General features: G+C 42.3%; 1 protein-coding gene across 2 annotated transcripts in view; it reads right to left on the reverse strand.

Moving 5' to 3' along the window:
• Positions 1-396: 396 nt before the first annotated feature.
• The window catches only part of Cldn18 (claudin 18), a 35,802-nt gene continuing 10,579 nt past the window's right edge, over positions 397-25,619 (reverse strand). Inside the window, exons 1-5 of one of the 2 annotated variants that reach the window (XM_004624990.2) lie at positions 20,474-20,826; positions 7,569-7,733; positions 6,793-6,910; positions 2,166-2,276; positions 397-892 (exon numbers count right to left, since the gene is read on the reverse strand). In XM_004624990.2, the coding sequence (XP_004625047.1) occupies positions 721-892; positions 2,166-2,276; positions 6,793-6,910; positions 7,569-7,733; positions 20,474-20,693 (786 nt within the window). In that variant the 5' untranslated portion in view covers positions 20,694-20,826 and the 3' untranslated portion in view covers positions 397-720. Of the gene's footprint in view, positions 893-2,165; positions 2,277-6,792; positions 6,911-7,568; positions 7,734-20,473; positions 20,827-25,619 lie in introns of those variants that run through there. The other variant, XM_004624991.2, reaches the window with a different exon arrangement.

Genomic DNA, 25,619 nt, shown 5'->3' on the forward strand with positions numbered 1-25,619 from the left:
GCAACTCAGCAGATGCCCAAAAGGCTTTGGTCCAGTAACTTTTAAGATCTTAGTGTAAAAAACTCAGATAATGGTCTGGAGAGATTAAAAATATCTTTCCCCTTTCATTTTTCTCCAATTAGTGTTTATTAATAGTCAAGTTGAAGATAAAGACAGGAAAATAATCAAATAGCAGAAAATGGTGTCTTTTGATCTACTTGTTTTCTTTCCTTTCAAAAATATTTCTTGCGATAAGCTGGGCAATAGATCATCAATCCATTTAGTAAATAGAAGGAGGAGGAAGGATTTATTTAAATCATCAAAGTGTCAGGAAGTCAAACCACTTTCTTCTTCTTCTTTTTCTTTCTGGTATCAGGGATTGAACTCAGGATCTTGTGCTTGCCAGGCAAGCACTTATTCCATTGAGCTATCTCCCCAGCCCTCAAACCACTTCTAAGGCAGATTTTAAAAGTTGTTTTAGAAAAGAAACAGGATTATAAAATGTGAGCTACGTAACTTCCAATTCATAAAGAGTAACTCAGCTGTTTTGTGATGGAATTTTTAGAGACAGGGACATATTTGGCCAAGACAATTTGGACTCACTGCAGATGAAATCAAGTCTTGGCTAACTTCCAGCCATGAGTCAAAAGCAATGAAGAGTCAAGGTAGAATCTCCTTGATTTTTGGTGAGCTGTCTTTGAGGAAGAGTTTCTTCTGCTCATGCCCAGGGATGTTGGCGCATTACACATAGTCGTACTTGGAAGGGTGGGATTGGGCCTCGTCTTCCATGTGGGCACCCCCATCATAGATCTTCTTGCTCCTGGTGGGAGATCCTAAGGCAGTGCTGGCCTTGAAGCCTCCAGTCTTGTAGGCAACATTGTGGCCTGAGGCATGATAAGAAACGGCTTTGTAGCTGGGAGCAAAGAAATAGTCCATGAATACAGATGTCTTCAGTAGAAGGACCAATCTCCCCATTTACCATGGATGTTTTTGCATGAAAAGACCAGTGTCCTTGGCAGCCCATTAGTCTTGGGAAGACCAAGATGGTTGTTCACCCTATTCTGTAAGATACTAAATTTATGCCTCTGCTTACAGCAGAATTTCTTGCCTTTATATTAGGGAGTCATGAAGTTGGAAGGTAGTGACTAGTAGGTTGTCTCTGTTAATCAATTACAATGAAGGGGAACTAGGAATAATGTTCCAGGAAACACTGTTTTTTCCAAAGAATCATGGAATTTGTCAGTTGGAAGCTACCTAGGTACAACTCATCTCCCTTAATTGGCTCATTTTATGGGTAAGGTAACAGTGGCTGCTTTGGTTTGAAAGTGATTGAGTCATGAGCAATTAGTGCTTTAGAAAAGTACTTGAGGTTGAAGGGAGCTTCCTCTGTCCCTGTCTCTCTGCCATGTGATGCCAGGGCTTTTCTTCTCCAGAGAATACAACACCAAAGTGCACCCAGAAGTGGAGACTAAGACACCTAGCCACCTAGCCTGCCAGCATCTTGGGCTTGGACTGCTCAGCTTCCAGAATCATAAGAAATACATTGTTATTTTTTATAAATTACACATTCTGTGGTATTTTGTTATAGCAGCCCAAGTGGACTATGACAGAGGCCCAGAGAGGACAGGTGACCTGCTGGAGAGCAGTGGACCTGTTAGCAGTACAGTGACACTGGAATTTGGCTCTGAAAACTCTGGGTCCACTTGTGGAGTTATAACATGGCTTTGCAACACCATTCCCAGTGATATTTTGCAATGGATGCTTCTTTGTTGTGAGGGACTGTCCTGTACACTGTAGGATGTTCAGCAACCTCCTTACACTGTATACAATAGATGTCAATATCACTTTCCTCTGCTCCTTACCAAAATGGTGACAATCAAAATTGTCTTCAGAGTTGCCAAATATCCTGGAAAGAGGTGATAGTGCAAAATATCTCCCAACTGAGGATGACCGAGTTAAAGAACTTTGGAGCTAAAAGGAACCTAGGATATTTCTTTTTCCTTTCAAATAGTATCACCCCTAGTCTTTCTAGGCTGATCTATTTCTGTTCTGTATCTTAGAATCTCCAAAGTGGGAAAGTTCAATGGACCTTTAGTTAATTAAGTTCTCCCAAACACCCAGACTGATACAATAAAATGGACTCTGAGCAAAGGAAGTGTCTGACCACATGGGGATGGAAGACTTACTTGGTTTGATCAGGCACCAGACCCCGGCAGGCAATGCACATCAGCACACCCCCAATGAGTGTGAGGCCTCCAGCAACCCAGCCCACGAACAGAGCTGCACCAAAGGTGTACCTGAGGAGCAAGATGGTGGCTGTGAGTTTAATTGGCTTGGTTCTTCAGGCTCTACCATCTTCTCCTGACCACACCCATCCTTCCTGTCTGCCCTTTAAAAATATTTACTTCTTCTGGCAAAAGAGAATGTCTGGAAAATTTTGTAAGAGATATTTCCTGGATATGAAATCTCAAATTACTACTGAAGAAAGTTTAGTTCCTTGAATCTCCACTGGGCCAGAAGCATTCATCCCCTTCTCTTGAATTTTCTCAGGTAACTCCTGGGGTAGAGTTGGAGTGTTGAATATTTCTCAAAGGCCCAGATGTTGAAGATTTGAAGGGGGTCAACTCATTAGGAAGTGGGGCTCAGGGGGAGTCTTTAAGTCATTGAGGGTATGCTTTAGAAAGGAATTAAGGAGCCTTGGTCCCTTTTCTTTTTCTTATCTGCTTACTGGTCGTGAAGTAAGCAGTTTGGTGCCATCTTACACTCCTCACCATCTGACACCTTCATCAGAGGCCCAAAGCAATGAATCTTCTAGATAACAGTTTGAATTCTCCAAAACTGTGAGCCAAATAAATTCTTTCTCTTTGTAAGTTAATTACTTCAGGTATTTCACTACAGTAATGGAAGCTAAAAAATGCACCATGCCATCATCCGTGCAGGTAGGAGTATTATCTTAAAAAAGAAGTAAGTTGGAAGTGACCACTCATTTCATTTACTTTTTTGTTTAAGAATTATATATTGCTTGACCAGTGATGTAGCTCAGCAACATAACCCCTGCCTGACAAGTACAAGGCCTTGAGTTTGATCCTGATGCCAAAAACCAACCAACCAACCAACCAACCAACCAACCAACCAACCAACCAAAAAACCCCAAACTATATATTGTAGTCCTACTGTGTGCCTAGCACTGCGTTGTCACTGAGGTATAGGGGTGAATAAGATAGACAGAAGTGCTTCCTGTTGTAGCCTGTACTGGTATTCCAACCTGAGAGGCTCTGACTCTAAAGTGGTACCCTTTCTCTAATGGGCATGCCTCCTCTGGGGACTCTTACATCAGAATGAGACTGAGCAAAATTTGAGAATAAAATAATTATTATCCCAAATGGACATTTTTGTATGGTGGGAAGAGGTATCTTAGTCACCAAAAAGTGTTAGGATGTCAGTATTTTGGTGCTAGCTAGAAACTTGACCTCCATCTGTAAAAGGCCAGCAGAAAAGAGCGCAGCACAGTAATGCTGCCCCTTAGAGGTTTCTTTTGTGTTCCCTAAGATGATGGTTATTGTTTCTAGAACCCTACCAATCACTTACTTTTAAAATCTACTACATGAACTGAGAATATTATGCTGACAGTAGGAAGACAGCAATGTGTCCCACCTCTACAACCTAAGAAAACATTACTTTGGATATACTTAAAAGGCACACACATTTTAAAATGATTAAAATTAACAGGGCAAGAGTGACCAAGTATAATACACAGAGGAGGATTGGCTGACTGAGCTCAGTCCTTCAAAAAGTTTGGGAGAAAATTTATATGTGGGCGACTTTTATTCTTTTGGAGTTAGGAAAAAGACATTTGATTTGAGGGTTGCTGCCTTGGAATGATGAACCCCATTCCTCACTCATCCTACCCAATGTGGCTAGAGGCTGAAGAACAGACTCCTTCCTGTTGCTCCTCCTGGCTCTAGGTGGCTTTCCTGCAGGCAGTACAACTCTCTGCCCCAAACCAGACAGAACCCCCATCCTCAGTGTCCCTAAAGATGAGTAAGTGGCCATATAATGGTAGTGATATAACAGTAAATGTTACCATTTATTGAGCTCTTGCTGGTATTGCTACGTGCCTTTCCACCGTCATCTCACTTAATCTTTCCCAACAGTCACTGTTACAGGATTTAGCATTCCCATTTTACAAATGAGAAGATTAAGGGGCAGAGGGAACAAGGGTCCTCTCCTTAACATAAGGACTCTGGGTCAAGGTTTGCAAACTTAAATGTGTACCTGAGTCAGGAAAGATGGTTAAACAAGGGAAGTGAGAAAAGCAGAAGAAAATATTTCCTTTTCCTGACTCTAACATATGGAAAGAAACTCCATTAACACAGTGATAAATAGTCTCCAAGTTGGACCATGTAAGAGCAGTAGGAATGTGGTAAACTGGAAAATGTAAGTTCTTGCTGCGAGAGCAGCTGCCTTTCAGTGCAGAGCAGGCTGCTTTAGGAGAATGAGGGCCTAGTTCTGTTAGATCTGAATTTTTTTTTTAATATATGAAGCTGGAAAAATGTGTGTGTGTGTGTGTGCGCGCATGGTGAAATCTGCTTGTACAGCACTGATAGTCCTTTGCCCCTTTAGCCATATCTATGTTTCTTTTCCAGCTTATCTTCTTTTGCCTCTAGCTGATGGTCTCTTGCTGGTCTCCCTCAAGTTCTGTCTCTGTTTAGCCCCCAAAGCCCTTGGCTGTGTGGACTGGGTGTGATTGGCATGGAAACACAAAAGCTCAGATCTTTAGAGACAAGTTGGAGGTGTAATTCACACCACACAATGATTTAGGATGAGGCTGAGTCAGATATGCATATGAAATCACACTCTTTCTTGGCTCTTCCCTTTCCTGTTCTGTTTTCTCCATTTCCTAACCTGACCTCCTTTCTTAATACACACTTCTTCCAGGAGCCTCTTCTCAAGATCTGCTTCTGAGGAACACAATCTGTGGCACTTCTAAATTAGTGATTAATCCAGATTATAGAAGGAAGTGTTTAGGCTAATACAAAATACCTTGCAGGCAGCATGCCGTGGGAAGGCAGGCAGTCTGTAGCTCTGATCCAGGGTTTAGGCTTGGGCAACAAAACACATAACATAGCAGTGACAGAGTAGTGGTGTGCGTGAAGGAGGAGATAAACAGTAATGGGGCATCAGAACCAAAGTTCTATCAAATGGATTGCCAAAATCTTTCTTGGCAAATGGGCTGTCTTGTATGATTTCCAGATACAGAAAATGAATAGAGGGGGCCAGGGAATGGCTCAGTGGAATAAGTGCTTTCCTGGCAAGCACAAGGGCCTGAGTTCAATCCCTGGTTCCGCCAAAAAAACAAAAACAAAAACAAAGAAAATGAATAGAGAAAGAAGGAGATATATAGCTGTTCATTCATGGCAAGTGATATCTAGGGGCCTCTCAGAATCTGTAGTCAGAATTGTAGGCTGACACTGCCTGCCCAAGGTAGAAGATGCCAAGAAAGAGTGGTAGAAGGCATTCTTTCTGGGTGCTGGTGGTCGGCTCCTCTGGGGAAGGGTAGTGATATAGGCCCCACTTGATACTCTGGACAGGGTAGGGTTTGTTTTAGTAGACTGATCAACAATTCTGCCTTTTCCATGGTGGAGATATTTCTCAGAATGTGGGAATTCTAGTGTGCAAACTGAGAAAGTCCCAAGTAAACTGAAGTGAGTTAACCTGCCTACTTTTAAGTTGCCCTGGTAACCAAGAAACTGTGGGGGGAACATGGCAGAGCATGAGGACAGCTAGCTTATGGGGATCATTTATTTTCTTATTCTTGAGCAAAGCAGAAATGTAGAGGTGATTGGACTAGGGATCCAAAGAATAATGGATTTATCATATCATCACACCTATTTATGTTGGTGTGGCTGCAGAAATGCCAAGCACCCAACACAGAGAGGAAAGGTCACTTTGGTATAATATTTATATTTCTCTCCCAGAACAAGATCTTTCTCCTTCAGGATTTGTCATTGCTTCTTGCTATTAAATACACTAATTTGAAATGGCTAAATGAACACAAGTGTTAGCATTGGCTTTTTATCTTTTAAAAGTTATACTCCAGTCACCAAACTATAGTAGAACTGTTTCTCTCTGTGCTGGACTGTACGTGAGGAAGAATCTTGTCTGTGTCTCTGGTACTGTGGTGGTTTTGGTTTTGGTCTGGGAATTGAACTCACAACCTCAAGCTTGCCAGGAAGGTGCTGTGATGCTAAGCTATATCCCCAGCATTGTATCTCTCATACTCTGAATACTTCCTGACCCATGAGACATGCTCAACACATGTGCAGAAAAAATGAACAAACGATGGAGTGAAAGACACAGTGGTACAAGGAAAAAATGTTACCTTACTCCCTCTACCCTCTTCCAACTCCAGGCTTCAAATAAGCTCATTTCTATTCCAGCTTTTTACCTTTTCCTAGCCAGGCTGCCACAACGGACTGTAAATGTAAGCTGATGTTCATTTCCATGCCTGGTTAACTGCTTGTTTCGTTGCCACCACAATGGGGCCTATGTAAGAGTGCTAGATAAATGCTGTGAACTGTCACTGTATTTCAATGCAAATGTCAGATCAACCTAAAGTCATGTCAGCAAGAATATTTCACTGAAATGAAGTTTATGAACTTATAGACCACTGTTGATTTATGATACGCCATAGTTCTATCTGATAAATTTTTGCTATTCCAGGCACTGACAGTCATATTAGGCACATGTGTTTAATCAGATTCTTACAACAATATTCACCATGAAATATTGAGAAATAGATTGGAAAGTTACCTGGTCTGAACAGTCTGTACCATCCCACCCATGCTGCCGTACATGTTCGCTGTGGACATCCAGAAATTAGTGACCAGCATGTTGGCAAACACGGACACACCAATAATTGCACAAATACCTGTTGACAAAGAACAAGAAAGCTTCGGAGTCAGCTTTAGGGAAGTTTATTCTTAGATGAGTGTAGGTGAGGAGGCTGCAGAATATTCCATTCCTATACAGAATGGTCCATTAATCATTGACTCTTGGGTTCTCACTGTGTGTTAGATGATGACCTAGATGCTTATCTGTACCTTGTTAGTTCTGGGAGGGAGAGAGAGGAGGAAGAGGAGTACAGGAGAGGAGGGAGAGAGGGAGAGAGAGAGGGAGAGAGGGAGAGAGGGAGAGAGGGAGAGAGGGGAAGAGGGAGAGAGGGAGAGAGGGAAAGAGGGAGAGAGGGAGAGAGCCCCGTGCATCTAGGGACCAAGGGTAAATTGTCCTATTTTGCATTTGATCTTTTGTTGTCAAGAGTTCTTTTTTTAAAATTATTTTCTTTTTCATTAAGAAGATTCCTTTCAGGGATTAGTCACATGATTACCTTATATGATACTCTTATATTACGTTTGGGGTGATCTTTGAGAGGGTCATTAGCACTCATGAGCATGCAATTAGACTTCCACACTCAGACGTTGATTCCCAGCATGCAAAGATCTGAACCATGCTCAGTAATGAGGACCCACATATCTTCAACCAGAATGATATTCTCAGAAGCACACCTGAGAGCAGGAACCCGTGTTTACCTGAGAGAATGAACATGATCCCAGAGGTCAGTGTCATTTTGGCCTTGGCAGAGTCCTCCATGCCTCCAATGCGAATGCATTTCAGAGCAAAGATGGACACAAGGATGCTGATGGCGCCAAGCACGATTCCCACGATCATCAGGGCTCGCACCGCCTGCAGCATGGCTGTAGGGGAAAGGGTAAGGCACAGGCAGACAAATAACTTTAACACAACTCATTAGACTCGGTTTATAAAACACAGCAACCACAATTAACCAGTGCTGAACCTCTGAGAAATAGCAAGTCCATAAATGGAACCTTATCTCTTTCAAGGGATGGGAATTATGGGAAATGAAAAATGGGTAACTAATAATCTTCTGACTGATGAAGGTTATGCACAGAGATGTCTAGAGAATGAGAAAATTATGAATGATTGGGAAGACTTTTGGCATTTATTTCAGTTATGTCATTTTACAACTTGATAATATTGGGTCTGGAAGAGGAAAGTGATTTGCCTAAAGTAACAATCAAATTATTGATAGAATTTACAGAAAAGCTTTGACTTATAATCCAAACATATCTTTCCTTATGAACTCAGAGATTCACATAGCTGTGTCCACTTTAGGAAAGTTCAGTATTAGTGTGTCACATATGACAAGCCAATGTACATGATATAGCAATTTTATTTTATTTTTGTCCCTTTTCAAGACCGACTATTAAGGTCACTATGAGCTGTAGGTTTCATATGTATATGAAAAAATCAGTATATCAATATCAAGCCTTTCTACGTGACCAGAGTTTATTGTAGTTTTCTTTCTAGCAGTCATTTGCAGCTTCAGGTTCTGCTGGACTCTGCTGAAGGGACCTCGCCTCGAGATAGATCCGACATTAAAGTGCATCCTTAAAGTGCAGTGACTCATTGAAGCAATTGTTTGCTGAGCCCCTACAAGTGAGCATGGGCTGACCTTGGTTAATAGGTTAGAAATGTCTGCTCTCAAGGGTCGAGCCAATGCAGGAAGACAGTCATAAAGTGTATCCACCGCAAATATAATGAAATGTTAACAAGGAAGACAAACGGTCCTTGATGTCTTCCAGTGAGTAAGTCTCCTACTGTGGGTCAGTTTGGTAAAGTGCACAGCTAGGTACATATATAATGTGCTCAGTGCTGATTGCTTTCTCCTTTCATTGTGTCTCCCTCTTTCTCTTAAGCACATGATTCCTAAAGGAGCTGCCAGGTCTTCACCAGTGCCTTTCAAACTACTTAAACATTTTGATTTCTGATCTGTCATAAGTTGATGCCCTGAAAAAATAGAAAATCATATTCTAGAGTATCACAGAAATGTGAAATTAATATAAAAGTCTAGAAATATTTACTCTCAGACTTAGTAGCAGAATGATTCAGATAGATAATGAATAGCTTGTAGGCCAGCATGGGATAGCACTATAGTAGCACTACTGGCCCTAATGCTTCAGGCCACAGTTGATTCCTTGAGTACAGTTAATGATTCCAGCATGCGTATCTGACTCAAACTGGGCAGATGAGACACTTACACAGGAAGTTTGTACTTTGGACCCAAGTGTCTCTTTAGGGCTCGGAATTATAATATGTAGTCTTGAATTTGTGTTTTCTGCCAGGGAGAGAAACCTGCTGGATGATAACAAGTACACCAAACTCAAGAGAGAGATTCCTGATGGTGTTTGGTCTCTGGCCTCTAACTATTCCTGAAGTCTAGCGACAGTCTTTCCTTGGGACCTAGGAAGTATCCTCACATCATTAAAAAAAAATTCCTCTTGAAGCTAGTTTATGTTGGGGTTCTGCTCTTTGAGATTAAATGATTCTCATACATGTGAGATGGCTTCATTTTTTTTTTTTTTTTTTTTTTTTTTTTTGTGGAACTAGGGATTGAACTCAGGCCCTTGCGCTTACCAGGCAAGCACTTACTCTACTGAGCTATCTCCTCAGCCCCAAAATGTCATTTTTTTTTTCTGTGAGATGGCTTCAGCAGTGTCTAAAAATACTAACTCTTAAAGCTGTTTTGCTGGTGGAGAGTTTCCACCCCTCAAGCATTTGAAGATGTGACCAAAGTGATGAAGCCCCTCATAGATACGAGGGACTTCTTGTGTCAAGTCTAAGCATAAAGACATCACATCCGAAAGGGTGGTGTTAGAGAAACACTTTTATCACAGTTAAAGACCTTATGCATCTCTAGAAGTAACAGGGTTGGTCACAGGCTACATCCAATGAAGGTGTCATCCTTACCTTCATCGAGACCAGTAATGTCCCAGTAAAGTTGAAAATTTCGGGTGGAAAGAAACAGGAGAAATATTTAGAACTTTATCTTCTTAAAAAGGGCACCACGGAATCAGCCTATACTCTTAAAGGTAGAGGTCTCCTGGAAAGTGTAAACAGAACTGGAAGCTCTGTCCTGCCCCAATTGGCTCAGTGGGTTCCTACGTTTGCTTGAAAGCTAGTAGGAATTTTACAGACATTAAATAATTCAACCCACATAAAACCCTCCAATATAGATAACACTCTTATCTCCATTTTATAGTTGAAGGAGCAGAGGCTTAGCGGTGAAGTAACTTGCCAGGGACACACACCAAGAGAAGGGCAGAGCTAGGTGTCAAACTCAGAACTGTCCCGGAGATGTTGCTTTCCCATTACAGTGTGTTGCTTTGAGGACCTCGATATAGAGTTGAAGTTCTGACTGCTGTCATGGCACAGGGATCTGTTAGCTCCCAACAGAATGTATCCTCCAAACTTGGAGACATGGCCAAAAAGTGTCATTCTCTGACAGGGATGTTAAGAATGTATAAAGACACCTTCTCCAAATCATCTCAGGGGGATAACCTGACCTAAGAGATTACTTACGAATATGACTCTCAGCACACACTGCCCTGAGGTTCAGGGCAGTGATGCAGAAGACAATTATGTGGTAGCCCTTGTCTTCAGGAAGCATTCTCATTCTGTCTGCTCTAGGAGCCTTAGAGGCGTCTCTGATAAACCTCCTCAGGAAGATTTCCATCTCAAATAGCCACCCATGTCAGCAGCACTGCCAGCATATTCTCTCTAAAGTGTTTATCACCAAGCAGTTTGTCACAAGGCAAGAGCTTGCAATCAGTGAGAACTACTGCAAATGTAGTTTGTTCATACATAATGTGCTAGAGTCTTCTCCCTTGTAAGGAAGGGAGGCTCTGACAGCCTTCTTACCGGGTGTCTCCGTGTGGCAGACGTGAGTGTTCAGGCACTCTAATTCTATACCACTGAGACCCTCAATCCCTTCGTTGTCATTCTCTTCCCTGTAAGAAACGTTGCTTGTCTATGGGGAGAGCTCTATAAGCACCCATCACCAGTCTTGGGCTTAGATGGCAAACATGTTGGTATATAGTATGGACCATGGATCTAATCATTCCTAGGAGAACTGATATCATTGGCATCTTGAGATGGCAGCTGAGTTCTAACAGTAGAGCATTAATGACTGCAGAAAGGCACAGAGGACTCATGAGAAGTGTGGAGAGGCCGTATGACCTACTTCTACTGTTAGGATGCTCTAGTGTGTGACCTCTGTTCTCCAGAGCCTTGTTGGCCTTGCAGGATGCTGGGAACAAACACTTTTGTTCATTGCCTTGCTAACAAATGCAAGCATGTATCCGCATGTGTATTCATTCATACTTTGTGTATTCAAGCCACCACACCACTCTACTCTTATGGTCATAAATTAACATACTCATACATTCATCCAAGACTTCATTTATTCATTCATCAAGTATTTTAAAGCTCAAAACCTCTGACATACCCTTTGCCAGATGCTGTAGGAGGTATAAAATTTCATGAGAAATAATCTCTGCCTTTTAGCATTTTACAACCTGAGAAGATTATATTTTTACCAGAAGTGCTGAACTTCAAATTTATTCTCATCTAGAGAGTATCTTGGCTGAGTAAACACAAAGAAACAATTTTGTGATAGTTTTTCAGTGTGTGGTTCCAGTTGTCTTTAATTCACACAAACCGCATGGCAGCTCTGTGGTTCAGGGCAGTGATGCAGAAGGCAATTATGTGGTAGCCCTTGTCTTCAGGAAGCATTCTCATTCTATTCTGTTCTTGGATATCACTATCAAGAAATAGAATTTTTTGGGCCATCCAGATATCAGCAGACTAAAGCACCAGCTTAGGCAGGCTCAGCGACCTGAGTTCAATCCCTGGCATGCCTTGCTGTGCCCACCCCCAGAGCATGCTGAGAGGGCGAATGAGACTGGGTGTGGTGGTGCGCACCTGCAATCCCAGTGCTTGGGAAACTGAAAACAGGAGGATCACCATGAGTTCCATCTACATAGTGAGACCCTATAGACCCTGTACTACATACATACATACCAAAAAAGAAAAAAGAAATAGAATTTTTAAGAAAAAGAAGAACTTTCAACATTCCTTCCATTTTGCTTCTATGAGCCTCTTCCAGACTTAAAAATCTACCCAGCATTTATTTATTTGTTTGTTTATTTATTTATTTTTAATGTATTTGGTAAATGGTACAGGGGTCTCACTATGCAGCTCAGACTGTAGTGATCCTCCTGTTTTCAGCCTCTCCAGCACTGGGATTGCTGGTATGTGCCACCACACCAGAAGTCAGTCACTGGCTCAGCACACCCAAGAGGTGGGGCTGGTATGGCATGTGGTGCTCGGGATCAAATCCCAGGTCCCTGTGCTTGCCTAAGCAGGTGCTCAGTCCTCTGAGCTATCTCGCTGGCCCTCTAGCAACTTTTTAGAAGATCTTAAAACTTCTCTAGTTCTGATTTTTGGAACCCGAAGCTCTTTAGAGAACAAAATAATTTGTGCCTTTTAAGAGCACTTGGTAAAGAATCTGGTTAAAACAAAATAACCAAAAGCAAAGAAGCAAACAACTAACCAACCAAACAAAAAATAATTAACCAAACAGAATAGAGGATACCTTTTTCTATTTTATGAATAATTGCACATATCCCACCTTCAGCAAGGATGGGCCCCTGGCTCTCTGTTGGCTGAGTGGCTGTTTTATGAGTTCCTAAAGCACACCAAGCCCATGCTGTGAGTGTGGGTGTGGCCGAGGTGCAGGTCTCCCCCGATGTGTCCAGTGAGTGGTGGGATGCTTGCCACTGTGTGTGGGAACTTGTGCACTTGCTAGCTACTGGCGGCCTCTGCCTGTGCCCGCAGGAGCGCCAGAGCTGTCTGATCCGGCCAGCCTTTGTCTCAGTCGTCCTCCTGCCTCAGTCATCAGGTTCTCACCAAAAGCCTTATTTCTTTCCTATTCTCTTGACATCCAGATTTCTGATGCATCTTGGATCTTGCTTTCAATCAGGAGTTTACCACAATTTATACTCTTTAAAAAAACTCCATCTTGCTAGCTTTCTCTTATCTTGTTTTTTACTCTATGTTTAGAACAGGTAGAATGTTATTTTATCTCTTGTGAGGCCACTGTCAGAACCAGGAAGACTGGCCTTGGACGGGTGGGCCAAGATCTTCCCTGCATCGCAGACCCCTCGAAGGGTTCATCTGGGAATGAGAACTGTGATGGGGGCAAGTGCCAAGTGATGGAAAAAAATGCACCCCACACTCACTGCTGGCCTAGCATGACCTAGTATTCCCTGCCACATGCCTTGTACTGGCCTTGGAGGTGAAAGCTGGTGATGTAAACTTAACTTCCAGCTGGAAAATTTTACCGTTCTAATCTTTCCCCATAGACAGGTAAACAGGGAAACTGGAGGAATCAGGTTTCTCTTTTGCCACTCTTTCTTTTCCTCAAGATATTGAAAGGTAGAGGCTTATCAGCCCATAGCAAGTGACTCAGTGGGCTCTGCAGCCTGATTCTCTGCACCAAAGGTGAGACTTCGGCGTTCCTCCCAGTGAATAACAGGCATTATCGGACCTGAAGGGCGCGTAGGAGCCAGTGCTGAAATAAGCAAACAGAAAATTCTGAACTCAGTGTTCCCTCCCTGCTTCAAAATATCTCATTGTCCCAAAGGAGCTGTGTACTGACAGGCAAGGTGCTCTCAGGGTGGTTCTTAGCTCCCCACTGCTTCTTGAAAGAAACAGAAATGTTTTGGCCTCAACCCCAGAGACACACACACCTTCTGCTTTTGTTGTTTTCAAGCCCACAGCAATCTCCTCAGGTTACAGGTTCTTTTGGGCTCTGTAGACAGGTTCTCAGCTCCCAGAGGGTTTCCCCAACAAGAAAAAAGGTGTATAAGAATTTAGATGCTTGTCCACACACTAAACAGACATGTCTGCTATAATGCTTTTCTTTTTTGAAGAGGAAAAGTGGCTTAGCTAAAAACCAAGAGGCTTTCTCACATCTCATTTCAACTTTACCATTAACTTGCAATCACTCATCTCCTTGGACCAGTTTCTTCCATCAGAAACCAAGGACAGGCAAGCTGGTTTCATAAGTTTAAAAACATTCAGAATTTATGAGGAAATATTCAGCCAGTGGCAAAGAGGACACAGGGAAATCCCTCCAAGAAAAGGATTTTAGAGCAGTCTCATTTCTTTTCCTTGTAGGTTTTTGCTTTTGAGTTTATGCAGTTATTCTCTAGGTTAAAGATAGCTCTGTTATAGAAACCTCTGTTTTGTCTGTGTGACTATGATTGGCAGCTTGAAACCCCCTGACTCCCCAGCAGTGGTTGTTGTTTACACATTGAGGAAGAAATGGGGAAGTATAGCTGGCCATATGGAAAAAGTCAGGACTATCTTGTCCTTACAAAGGGGTTGAGAAATCAAGTGTCGAAAACATGGATGAGATGGCTTTGGGAAAGAGGGCAAAATGCTTCTAAGTAATCTTTACTTTGGATAGTTGAGTTCATAAAGGGTGTTTGGTTGGGCATGGTGCTACCTGCCTCGAATCCCAACACTCTTCCAGGCTGAGGCAGGAAGATCACAAATTCACACCTAGTCTTAGTTAGCAAGATTTTGTCTCAAAATATAAAGAGTTGGAGATGAAGCTCAGTGAAAAGGGCTTGGGTTAAAAATAAAAAAAAAAACAAGAGTAAGGGGAGGAGAAAAACAAGGTAGAGGAGGAAGAAGAGAAAGAGGAAGAATAGGAGGGAGGGGGGAGGAGGAAGGAGACAACCTTGAAGAACAAATGTCTTAACTGATTGAGAACTTTGGGTGGTTTAGATCTACCAGCAGTGATAGGTTTGCTGATGCTGAGCTCTGGGAGATGGATCACTGAGCTCTCTGATACAAATGATTTATTTGAAACATTCAGAAAGGGAGAAAGGGAGATCAAGAAGTGCAGGTGGCTGCCACTGAATAAATCTTTGCAAACACACCCAAAGAAACCTAAAGCATTGCTCGACTATAATGCCTTCAAGCAGCCAGGGCCATGAGTTTACCAGGTCTTCACCTCTTGTGCATTCTACTCCCTGACAGTCCTTTGCCCTTGTCTTCATTGTCTCCAGGGAGGAAAAATGGGAAAGATGCGCAAATCATTTACTTCTCCAGTTTTGTAGTCTAATTGTGCACAGTTAATAGCATTGCTAGAAGAGTGTCAAGGTGTGATGCCCCCTCTGCTTTTTTTTTCAAGCTCAGACCACTGTCTTTAGTTCTAAAGCCCACCCAATCCTGCCTGGAAAGAGAGGCGAGGCATGGGCATTGGAAAAGCTCACTGACTTGGAAGTCTTTCAGCCTCTACCATTACTGCCGTCTTCTGTCCATGGGATCTTGGGCTTGGTGCCTTTGCATCCTCTCTGAGCCTCATTTCTACCTTGTAATAATAAAGTCAATATTGTTCTGATGAATCAACTTGGGTGTGTATGTGCAGCCCGAGTCTGAGTACTGCACTCTGCTTTGCCTGTGTGGGCTAAAATGAGGAGAAATCTTAAGCTGTAAGTTATGCAGAGCTGGCAATGGACAGGTAAATAAATAGCTTTGCCACCACCACCACCCACCTCACTCAGCTACTCATAGGCTTCATAATACAGTTGGTTAAATTGAATTAATTTATTCTATGGCTGTAAGTTTTGAGCAGACATGACACATTTTCATCAGACAAGTGAAAAGTTCAGTGAGATTTCGCAAGAAAAGTACTCGTATTTGGGAAGAATTTAGTAACGGCTAGTGATTGTTATAATTATTAACTAAAAGTATGATAGGTATCTGCCTCAGCGTTTGGACAAACACTTACAGGCTTACTTCTCAGTTGGAGGGCAGTGTTCCTTTTACTTTCTAGGCCCCAATTAAACTCTCACCACCTCTCTGCAACCTTCTGTATCTATCTCCAGGTGTCCTATCCAGCTCTCTGGTCCACTCTCTCCCTAGGCTCCTCCTTGCCCTCAAGAAGTGCGGTATGCAGCTGCTTCTGATAGCAAGTGCTCTCTAGGCCCTGGGTGCTGGCTGGTCAGTGTTGCTCCACCTACCTCCCTCAGGAGCTCCACAAGGGTCCACAGAGCCCTCCCTCTCCCCTTCTGTCTGTTCCATCTCCTCATGATGTTACTTTCTGTTTCTGAGTTTCTTTTGAGTTCTCCTCATTTTTTTCTGTCTGCCAAATCTAAGTCATCAGACAAATATTTGTATCTCCAGATTCCAATTTATAGTGCAGCCAGTCAGGCTGCACAAGGACTGGCTGCTCTTCAGTCCAGACTCTTCTCCATGGCCTCAAATTATCAGTGATTTAAAGTATCTTCTTTTCTGCAAACTCAGCCCAAGAAATATTTTCCCTGGCTTTTGATGAAATCCTGTCCTCATACTCCAGATAAGTAGGGCTGGGGGATGCCTCAGTGTGGATGCTAGGATACACTCCCTTCCCACACTGGCTCAGGACAGCTTGACTTCTTACAGCACAACTGGGAGACAGGACGCAAAGCAGCACCCAGTCCCATTCTCCTGTCCTAGCCCTGTTGCTTGTTACAGGCTATGCAAGATGGGCACCTCGGGGTCCTCTGGCTACAAGCTTACTGACACAGAGAACACCAGCAGGTTCCAAAAGCCCTAAATACATTCATTGCTGCAGGGCCTTACTTTCATGTCTACAGTCCTCAAAGTGTGATGTCAGGAAGTCCTTCCTTCTTCCTTTCTGTGTCAAAAAACTCTAAAAGATCTCTCCCTCTTTGGGTTTGGAACACCTCAGAGTTCCTTGAGTTACAACTGGGTTTCGTCTCTGCAAGCTCTTTGTCTGGTCTGACAGCGAAAAAAGAAGTGTGGGGCTAATACAGGAAGATTGCAAATTCAAGGCTAGCCTGAAAAGCATAGTGGAATGTTCAGAAAATAAAAAGTTTAAAAAGGGTAGGAACATAACTTAGAAATGCAGCACTGGGTTCAATTTCTAGTACCACAAAAAAACTAATTTACCAAGTCCCCCTGCTCTTTTTTTTCTCCTTCATCATTTTTTGAAAAACTAATTTTTTTTCCCATGACGATATTTGCGTTCATCAAGTATTAAGTACCAGAGAAATTTATAAGGCAGGAATTCACCTCAAATCCTACCTCCTTCCTGATTTCAGGCCACCCCTGTCAAACTGTCTAGCTTCTGAAACCACACATTGTACAATATCTTGGATCAAATAGTATTTTATATGTAGCAGAACTTAATACTTTGAAAAGCAAATGTAAGTGAAGGGCATGCTGTCTTTCACAAGGACCATTTGGTGTGCAAGAAATTATCTGTGTATCAGAATTGAAACCAGCCTGGAGGGTGTGTCACAGCACAAGCAGTTACTATTGTAAATGGGGATGATGTGTCATTTGCAGGCCAAGATGGTTGAGAGGGAGTGTGCCTCTTAAGTACTCTCTCCTCTTGGTCTGGCCTCTTTGAATAGTGTGGCTACAAGGGGGCTGCTTAAGCCACCTGGACTTCATGTGTACAGGGAGGTAAACTTTTGTTGTGTTAAACCACTGAGATGTTTAAGTTTGTTCTTTGCAGTAGTGACATTAACTATTCTAATAGAGTCCCTGAAGCGAGTCCCTGTAACACATGAGGCATGCGAAGGATTATTTGTTAAATACATAGCTGGATGAACAATGAATCTGTTTGAGGCAGATGGAAGCCCTGCTTCTTTCCTACACATGGGTCTGTAATAGCAAAAACTATAGAACAAAGGCAGCCTGCTCTCCTTTTTGGAAGGAGTCCTTTACTTGTGTTTAGTTCACATGGGTCACACAGACATTTAAAATACTCTTATAATCCAAAATTCAACTTAGCTTAACAACCACTTACTGACTACTAATTTTACCATGTCTGATGCTGGGAACTGGAAAAGAAATTCTTATCGAGCTAGCTGATGCAGGAGACAGGACAAAAGCTGCGCAAGACAAATGTACAAGTAAACAAACTGACAATCTAAGGTTGAGATTCAAACAGAACCCCCACGGGCGATTCTGACTCATTCCCCTCCTCACACTTAACACCAAATCTCTGGTGCTCCAAACATCCACAGAAAGGCCCAGGACTGGTATTGCCTTTGCCTTAATATTTGTGCACATGCTTGTGCCCTCCACTGATGTTTACAGGAGCAGACAAGTGTAGCTTTGTGCTGTGTACTATCTGTGATACATAATAAATGCTCCTTAGACTTGCATGCTGTGTCTTGAAGGGAGAATATGCACAATGCAGTGAGAATGCTCTGGCTTGTGGGATGTTGTATAATATGAGGCTGTGAAGAAGCTTTGGGGGAGATTTGAGGAGAGGACAGATAGGGTATAAATGGGACATTTTGGGGTGGGCCAATTGGTGTCCATGAACAAGCCTAGAGTATGGTAAAAGGAGAGGCAGGACCATAGAACTGGGTAAGAGGTCCAGAATAAAGATCGGGAAAAGTAGATGAGGGATATAGGAAGGCAGAGGTGTGAGACTGCTATGTTTGTACCTAATTAATCCAGGCATAGAGGCTCATGGAAGGTGCCTGGATTTTGAAATGTGTAGAGAGAGCTGGAAATTGGGAGCTGGTGACTGGAAGATCCCTCCCTTCTACTGACCTTCGGCCAGGGTCAAGAGAGCAAACACTAAAGAGAGGAAGGATGGGAACCACATTAAGAAAGGTGATGAATGAGAAGTGGTAGAAAATTTAGCCTTTTAATTCCATTGTTAGGGAGCCACAAGAGGGAGAGATTTTCCAGGAGAGGACATAAGCATAGATGAAAGAGGCAAAGAGTGGGGTTAATTAACAGGCTAATTATCAGAAATAGACAGGGTGGTACGGGGCCACCAGAGCACTAGTGGAGGGTTGGATTTGGGCGGGAGAGGGGCAGATGATTTTGCAGTACAGGAGCAGAACTGCTGAGGAGTGGAGCTGAGATTCTGAGGGGGCTCATGGAGGGTAGCAGCCTTGATGAGTAGAAGAAACAAGGCATGGTTGCAGTAATAGGGGTGGCCATATGAGGTTGTGGGGATACGTGGAAGTGCCACTGTGACACAGTGCCCAAGAGATCAGCAGCAGTGTTTGCTGGAGTCCTGGGAAGGGGCTACTGAGCAAGAATAGTCATGCAATGTCATGCCTTGATTTTGAATATAAGGTTAAACTTTATTCCCCATCTAATAGTTAGCATTAGATGTAGGTAGCAACTCAACGCTCCAAGTCATCCACTTCCTCCCTCTGGCCTCTCCCCTCCTTACAGCGCATTCCCTGGCCAGCCTGGCAGTGTTCCCTGGGGTTGGATTTTTCCCCAAGCCTGTCTTTCTTGGAGGTATAGATCCTGTTCTCCCTGCAATGAGTGGTTTCCAGAAAAAAAAAAAAAAGAAATAAATAACTCAATTGTTGTACTCTGACAGTCATCTTCTTATTTTTTTTTTTTTCTGAAAATAAAGATGAATTAGTTGAACTGCTTATAACAATCAATTTCAAAGGCTCCATAGCTTCTTTAAAATTTCCTGGCAATTTATTTCCACCTACCTATTTCTTTTCTTTTTTTTTTTTTGGCGGAACCAGGGATTGAACTCAGGCCCTTGCGCTTGCCAGGGAAGCACTTATTCTACTGAGCCATCACCTACCTATTTCAAAGAGGCAAAACTACATTCTCATCTTGGCTACCCTAGCTCTCCCTATTATTTTTTTTATTTATGGTTTTTAAAAATCTACAAGCAGAGCTCCCATAATATCCAGAATGCAAAGTTTCTATGATGCAAGTCTGAAATAATTATCTGCATTATAAACATTTATCATATTGCATCTTCAAGCGTGAAAGAATGTCCCATGTGTGGTTATATTTATATGCTTACATTATTATAACATTATTATAATTTTACACCTGACTTATACTGATTTTTAGGAAGACAGTACTAGATGTACTCAACACAAATTCAGAAAAAGGAAATTAGAAGTTAGTGGCAATTTTAGGGCACTTATTTAGATTCCAACCTTTTGAAAAAAGCTTAGTTTAAAACAGAATTAAATTAGCTTTTTTTTTCCCCCAGAACTGGGGATTAGAACTAGGACCCTTGCACTTGCCAGGGAAGCACTTATTCCACTGAGCCATCTCCCCGGCCCCCTCAAATTTCTTTATTTATTTTGCGGAACTGGGGATTGAACTCAGGCGCTTGCACTTGCCAGCGAAGCGCTTATTCCACTGAGCCATCTCCCCGGGTAAATTAGCTCTTGATAAACTTTTCTGGCTCAAGCAAAATCCTCACCATCCTCCTTCCCTACTCTCATGTATGCAATGGCATACACATGGGAGCAAATACTTTATTTTCTCCTTGGGAAACATTAGCTTATTCTAGGCAATCCCAGCTTCTCTTACTATAAACCTCGTCCTCCTGCGGCCTGTCTCCTGGTTAGCAGTTCCCTACACCAGAGTATGAATTCTCCTACTTTCTCCTGTGTGGCTGCAGCTGTCATTGACATCGAACCAGCCTGTCCCCTTCCTTATCCACACCTTCTGTAGCCAGGGCGCACCTCCAGAGGCAGAAGCGCTGCTAGGTCGGCAGCCCAGTGCTGGTGCTGCCCAGGTGCCCTGTGCCTACCTGGAAGGCCTAGGATGGTGAAGTAGGGCCGGCACTCGGTGAAGCCCGAGCTCTGCCTCACGCAGCTCCTCCACAGCCCTTCGTACTGGAACACAGAGGTGACAGGGTTGTCATACAGGTCCTGGGTGCTCCACATGTCCATTCCTGTGGCAGCGATGCAGCCGGCCAAGCCGAGCAAGGACAGGAGGAAGCCCACCACTTGGCACGTGGTGGTGGACATGGCCTCAGCCCTGGCCCTGCCACCTCACTGCAGCCAAAGCTAGGCACCCAGCGTGCACTGCCCGAGGGGAGCTCTGCTAATCAGAGGCTTTCTCTGAAGCTCGGTGTTTGCTCACGGTGTTTTCCTTAGATAGTTCAGTTTCATTCCTTGCTCAAGGGCATTATTTTTTCATTTGTTAGGTCCCAAGAGGCACTTGTCGGGCTGAGCTGCACAAGCGCAGTTGGTTGAGACGGGTGGCACAGGCCGGAAGGCTCTGTGCTCTGAGCGGCTGCAGCTTCCCCAATCCGGGCTCTGTCTCTGATGGGAACTTGGGGAAAATGCCGAGGGCCCGATTACCTGGGGGAGGCAGGGACTGGGGACAAACCCAGGAGACCACTCAGGCTGATTAGATGGTCCTAAGAAGCACCCGCCTTTCTCCATCTGAAACCAGACTGCGCCTTTCTTGCTGTCCACTTGTATGCTAGGTTCTACCTACTCTCCTGTTAGAGAAGTGGGAAGGGCAGGTACATTCATTCGCAATTTGTAGGTGAATCAGTTGAGGAAGGAGGAAGTCAAAGGATCCCGAGGGGTGTGAGCTAGAGTTTAAGGAAGGCAAAGGTGGGCTCTAGCCCTCACCTCGGTGTTACACTTTTGTTTCTATGTGCTGTTCCACCTTTGAGAACAGGATTCCAAGTCCTGACCCAGAGATACGTGGCTGGTCCACAGGTCTTGGAATTGGGCCGAGAAGCCAAGGATCCCATTGACCTCCATATTCAGCCTGTCGTTCATACCACAAGAACCATGGGAAGATGGTGTGGCAGGTACAGGAGTTGCCACTAAGGCCTGAGAAACAAGCTCAACTGCAGGGCCGAGGACCTTGATCTGGTCACCGCGAGATGTAGGACCTGCCTCTGGCTGTCCGTACTGCACTGTATGCCAGGTGGTTTGGCAGCAGGCTCCTTAGTCCCAGTAGGTCATTCTCCTCATCTCTCATATGTGGGGACTGCCCCAGAGCATTTCCAGACCTCACAAGCTATCTTTGTATTTTGTAGAAAAGTTTTTATTACAGTCAGCCAATCAGAAGCTGTATAATCACAAGGAAAGAGACACTTAGCTGAAGAAATGAGGCATTGCCTTTTGCTTCTACAACTCGAATGATCAACCTGCTGCTTTGGAGCCTCATATATGTCTGGTCTCGGAGTTTAGAGAGATCTAATTAATTTTAATCTTCTTAAATCTGGATTTCAAAGCCTGAAACGCATACACATTCACATACTTGTATACACTACAATCTCTAACCGTGATCAGTTCTCCATAAAACAAAGCCTTGTGTCTGAACATTTCAATATTACCTTAGCCTCACCCAGTGCCTACTCCCATATTTTTATTTCCAGGAAACACACAAGGCAAAGCTGGAAGATCTTTCCCTTATCTGACTGGGACCAGTGCTGTTCTTGACTTCATACCTTATTTTAAGTTCTGTGATAGGTGTCTTTGGAGAGTGATGTGTGTCAGAGACCCTGATCGGGGCATAAGCAAGAGCTAAACACTTCAAAGTGCAACAGTGCTTGTGCCTGTGTGTTCCCTAAGCTGAGCTAAATGGTTAAGTCTAAAAGGCAGGGAAGGGACAAGAGGAAGGAGTCAAACTGTTCTCTTGGTCTCCTTGGACTAGTTAGATTGGGAAAGATTCTGCGCTGTTTTTGAGGACAGGATACATTTGAACTTTTAATTCAATCAAGAGACAGGCATGTTGTTCTTAGAAAGCTCTATATGTTTAGTGTTTGGTTGTTCAGTCCATAATGTTTGTCCAACATCCCTGTTCCCTATACGTTGATTATAATGATACCAAACCAAAGGTTGAAAATAGAAAAGTAAAAAAAGAAAAATTATCACAAGTTTTTTCTCACTCATAGTGGTTTCTCCCTGAACTTCCCTATACAACTGTTTTATGCTAAATTTTAAAAGTAGAAAAAAAATCATATTCAGATAACAATGAATTACATTTTCTTTTTGGATTACTCAACCATACAGAAGGATAAATTGGAGGCACTTGTAGGAAAATGGAGCTCCTGGAGTCCATTATGCTAAGTGAAATAAATCAGATACAGAAACTTAAATATCTCATAGCTTCTCCTATATGAGACAACCAAACTATAAATAAAGAGCAAAATAAAAGATAAATGATAAGAAACAAGGGAAACAGACTGCAGAGAGGAGAAAGGGATCTGGAGATGAAGGGACACGGGAAGGAGGTAAAGGAAAGGGAGAAGTGAAAGGATCAAGACGTAGCACAACAATCCCCACAATGAATGTATTTTTTCCATGTTACAAACATATGCCAATAAAAAAATTTCAAAAGCATTGCTTTTTGGTTGAAATGTGGCAATGACTTAAGTTTTTTGGGAGAAGAAAAACTAATATTAAGTGAGAAGGGAAAAATTACAAATTGATACACTTTTTTGTTGTGTTTTAAAACACTTGGAAGAGGGGTTTTTCAGATCCTGGTGAATTTTTCTGGGCTTTGAAATGATTGAACTACTTTAGTTGTCTTTGCCAAAGAATGAACAGGAATCCAGAGAGGAAATCTATTTTTCAGTTCATGGCAATAAGTTTTATTGAAACTTGTTGAATGTATGTATGATTGAATGTATGATTATTAGTTAACTCCTGATCTAATTCTGTTTAACAATAATGGGCGTGGTTCAACTTTGCTTAATCGCTTTTAAAATGGAGCAAGGCTGGCTGTTAGCTAAAATCATTCCTGCATTCTGGCTTAAATAAGACTCCAAAAATATCATTTCAGATTATGAGTTTTGAAGACCTTGTTTTACTGACTCTGGATAAAGGATTTCCATCATTTTTATTAACAACCTACAGGATTACTAATGTAACACTGTCTATGATAATTAGGTAACATGGTGGTATAAATAGCAATAAAAATATAGCTACCAGTCAGGAAGGACCATACTTAGTATACTAACAAGAAAAATAAATGACACATTTAACAATTTCCCCCATACTGTATGTGCTGAATTTCTGAGTCTGCCTTTTGCTATACATAGTGAAAATTGGGAGAAAATTTTTTACAAATAACTTCATCTTGAGCTCTAGACAAGGAGAGTCAATAAAATTTGATGCTTTGCTATTTCCATTGAATTGTATTTAGGTCAGCAAAACTTTTTTTTTCCTCCATGCTGGGCTGGTTCACACACCCCATCTTTGTAGATGGAGGCTATCCTTCTGCCGTAAAGGCCCGAATTCAACAGTTCAACAGACAGTGCCCCAGTGCTGTGGCCCAGCTCCCAGAGTTCCCTAGACCAGCAAAGCTTTTGTAAATACCATAAGTACATTTGTAATTCATTATATAGGAGTGTGATTATTTACCTAACAGTGTCCTACATAGTTAAATTGTATCTCCCCTCAATATTTTTTATATGAAAGCAAGCTTATGAGGAATATTTTGCACATAACATCTTGCCACTGCTTCTGACTGCTTTGTTAGGATAGATTCGTAGGGCCAGAATTAGCTTGTCAAACAGTGTGAAGTTTTTTGTAAAAAAAATTCTTTTTACATAAAGCGGTGCTCCTTTCTATGAATTTTATTCTGGGTACCAATACTTGAAAGATCCCACTACTTACTTACCTACTCTGTGGGTTTGGTAAGTTATACACGATCACCTGTTTCTGTTACATCTCTTTGATTACTGAATTTGAAATTTTTTTCCTTTTTGTGGTGCTAGAGATCAAACTCGGCCTTGTGAATGCTAAGCAAGCAAGCAATGTTCTACTAAAGTACACCTCTACCACTGTTTAACTTCTTTTAAATGCACATCTATGAAACATTTGTTATTTTTTCTTTTCTTTGTCAGTTGTACAGCTTTCTCACTGATTCACTAGAAATAGAGTGCTATCCTATCAACTCATATGTGCTATTTATTTGTCATGGATCTTAGTACTACTATAAGTACAAAAACATCTTTTTGATTGGTTATTTACATTTAACTTCAGTCCACATTTTAGGAAAAACCCCCCTCATACATTGTATTCTATTTTATGTACTTCCCAGGATCTGGGACATAAAACGTATGCAATATCTATTGGGTGAATTATGAAGTCAAATAATTTTAGTTTTCGTTTGTGATTTCTTCCACTGTTACTGTGCTAAGAGAATTATTTTCCATTTAGAAGATAAAATTATTTTAGAACTTAGAAATATTTAGTAGATTTTAAGTATAATTAATATGGGATTGATTTTGGTTTATGTGTTGGTTGGTGTCATCATTGTCTTTTCACTTACAAAAGATCTAAACAATAATTTCTGTAGCCTTTCTTTCTTTCTGTGAACTACCACACCCAGTATTAGTCACCATCTCTGTGCGCCCGGGCTGGCTCAGCATGCTCTCTGTCTGTCTGTCTCTCTCTGTCTCAGTCTCTGTCTCTCTGTCTCTGTCTCTGTCTCTGTCTCTGTCTCTGTCTCTGTCTCTCTCTGTCTTTTTTTTTATGGCCAGCAGATCCAGGACAGGTTGATTTCTGATTGTGAACATAGAAAATAACTGGTCTAGGAAATGCTCTGTAATCTTTTATCCACAGTATTTCTAGTGGGTTTGGTTGTATCTGTCTGCTTCTTGCTCAGCCCAAGACTCTGTGTTTGCATTCTTGGGAGTATGTAACTTCTCAATGGAAGTTTAAAAATTCTGTGCTTTCATTTCAATGGCAATGAAAAAAAAAGACCTATTCCAGACATGCTGGATAGATTTACGGTTTATGCTCATGTTGATTTTTATGGTTATATTTGCACCAGGGGAGAGGTAAATGATATCCTCAATTTTTAATGGGCAAAGCTTCCACTGTAGCTCAGTCAGAAGACAGAGTGATAGGAATTTCTCCTGTGTGGCAGTACTGGTGCTCTAAGTGCAAAGACTCATGCTCTGGTGGTCAGAATGTTGG

The sequence above is a fragment of the Octodon degus genome, unplaced genomic scaffold, assembly GCF_000260255.1.
Source record: "Octodon degus isolate 3935 unplaced genomic scaffold, OctDeg1.0 scaffold00008, whole genome shotgun sequence".
NCBI lineage: Eukaryota > Metazoa > Chordata > Mammalia > Rodentia > Octodontidae > Octodon > Octodon degus.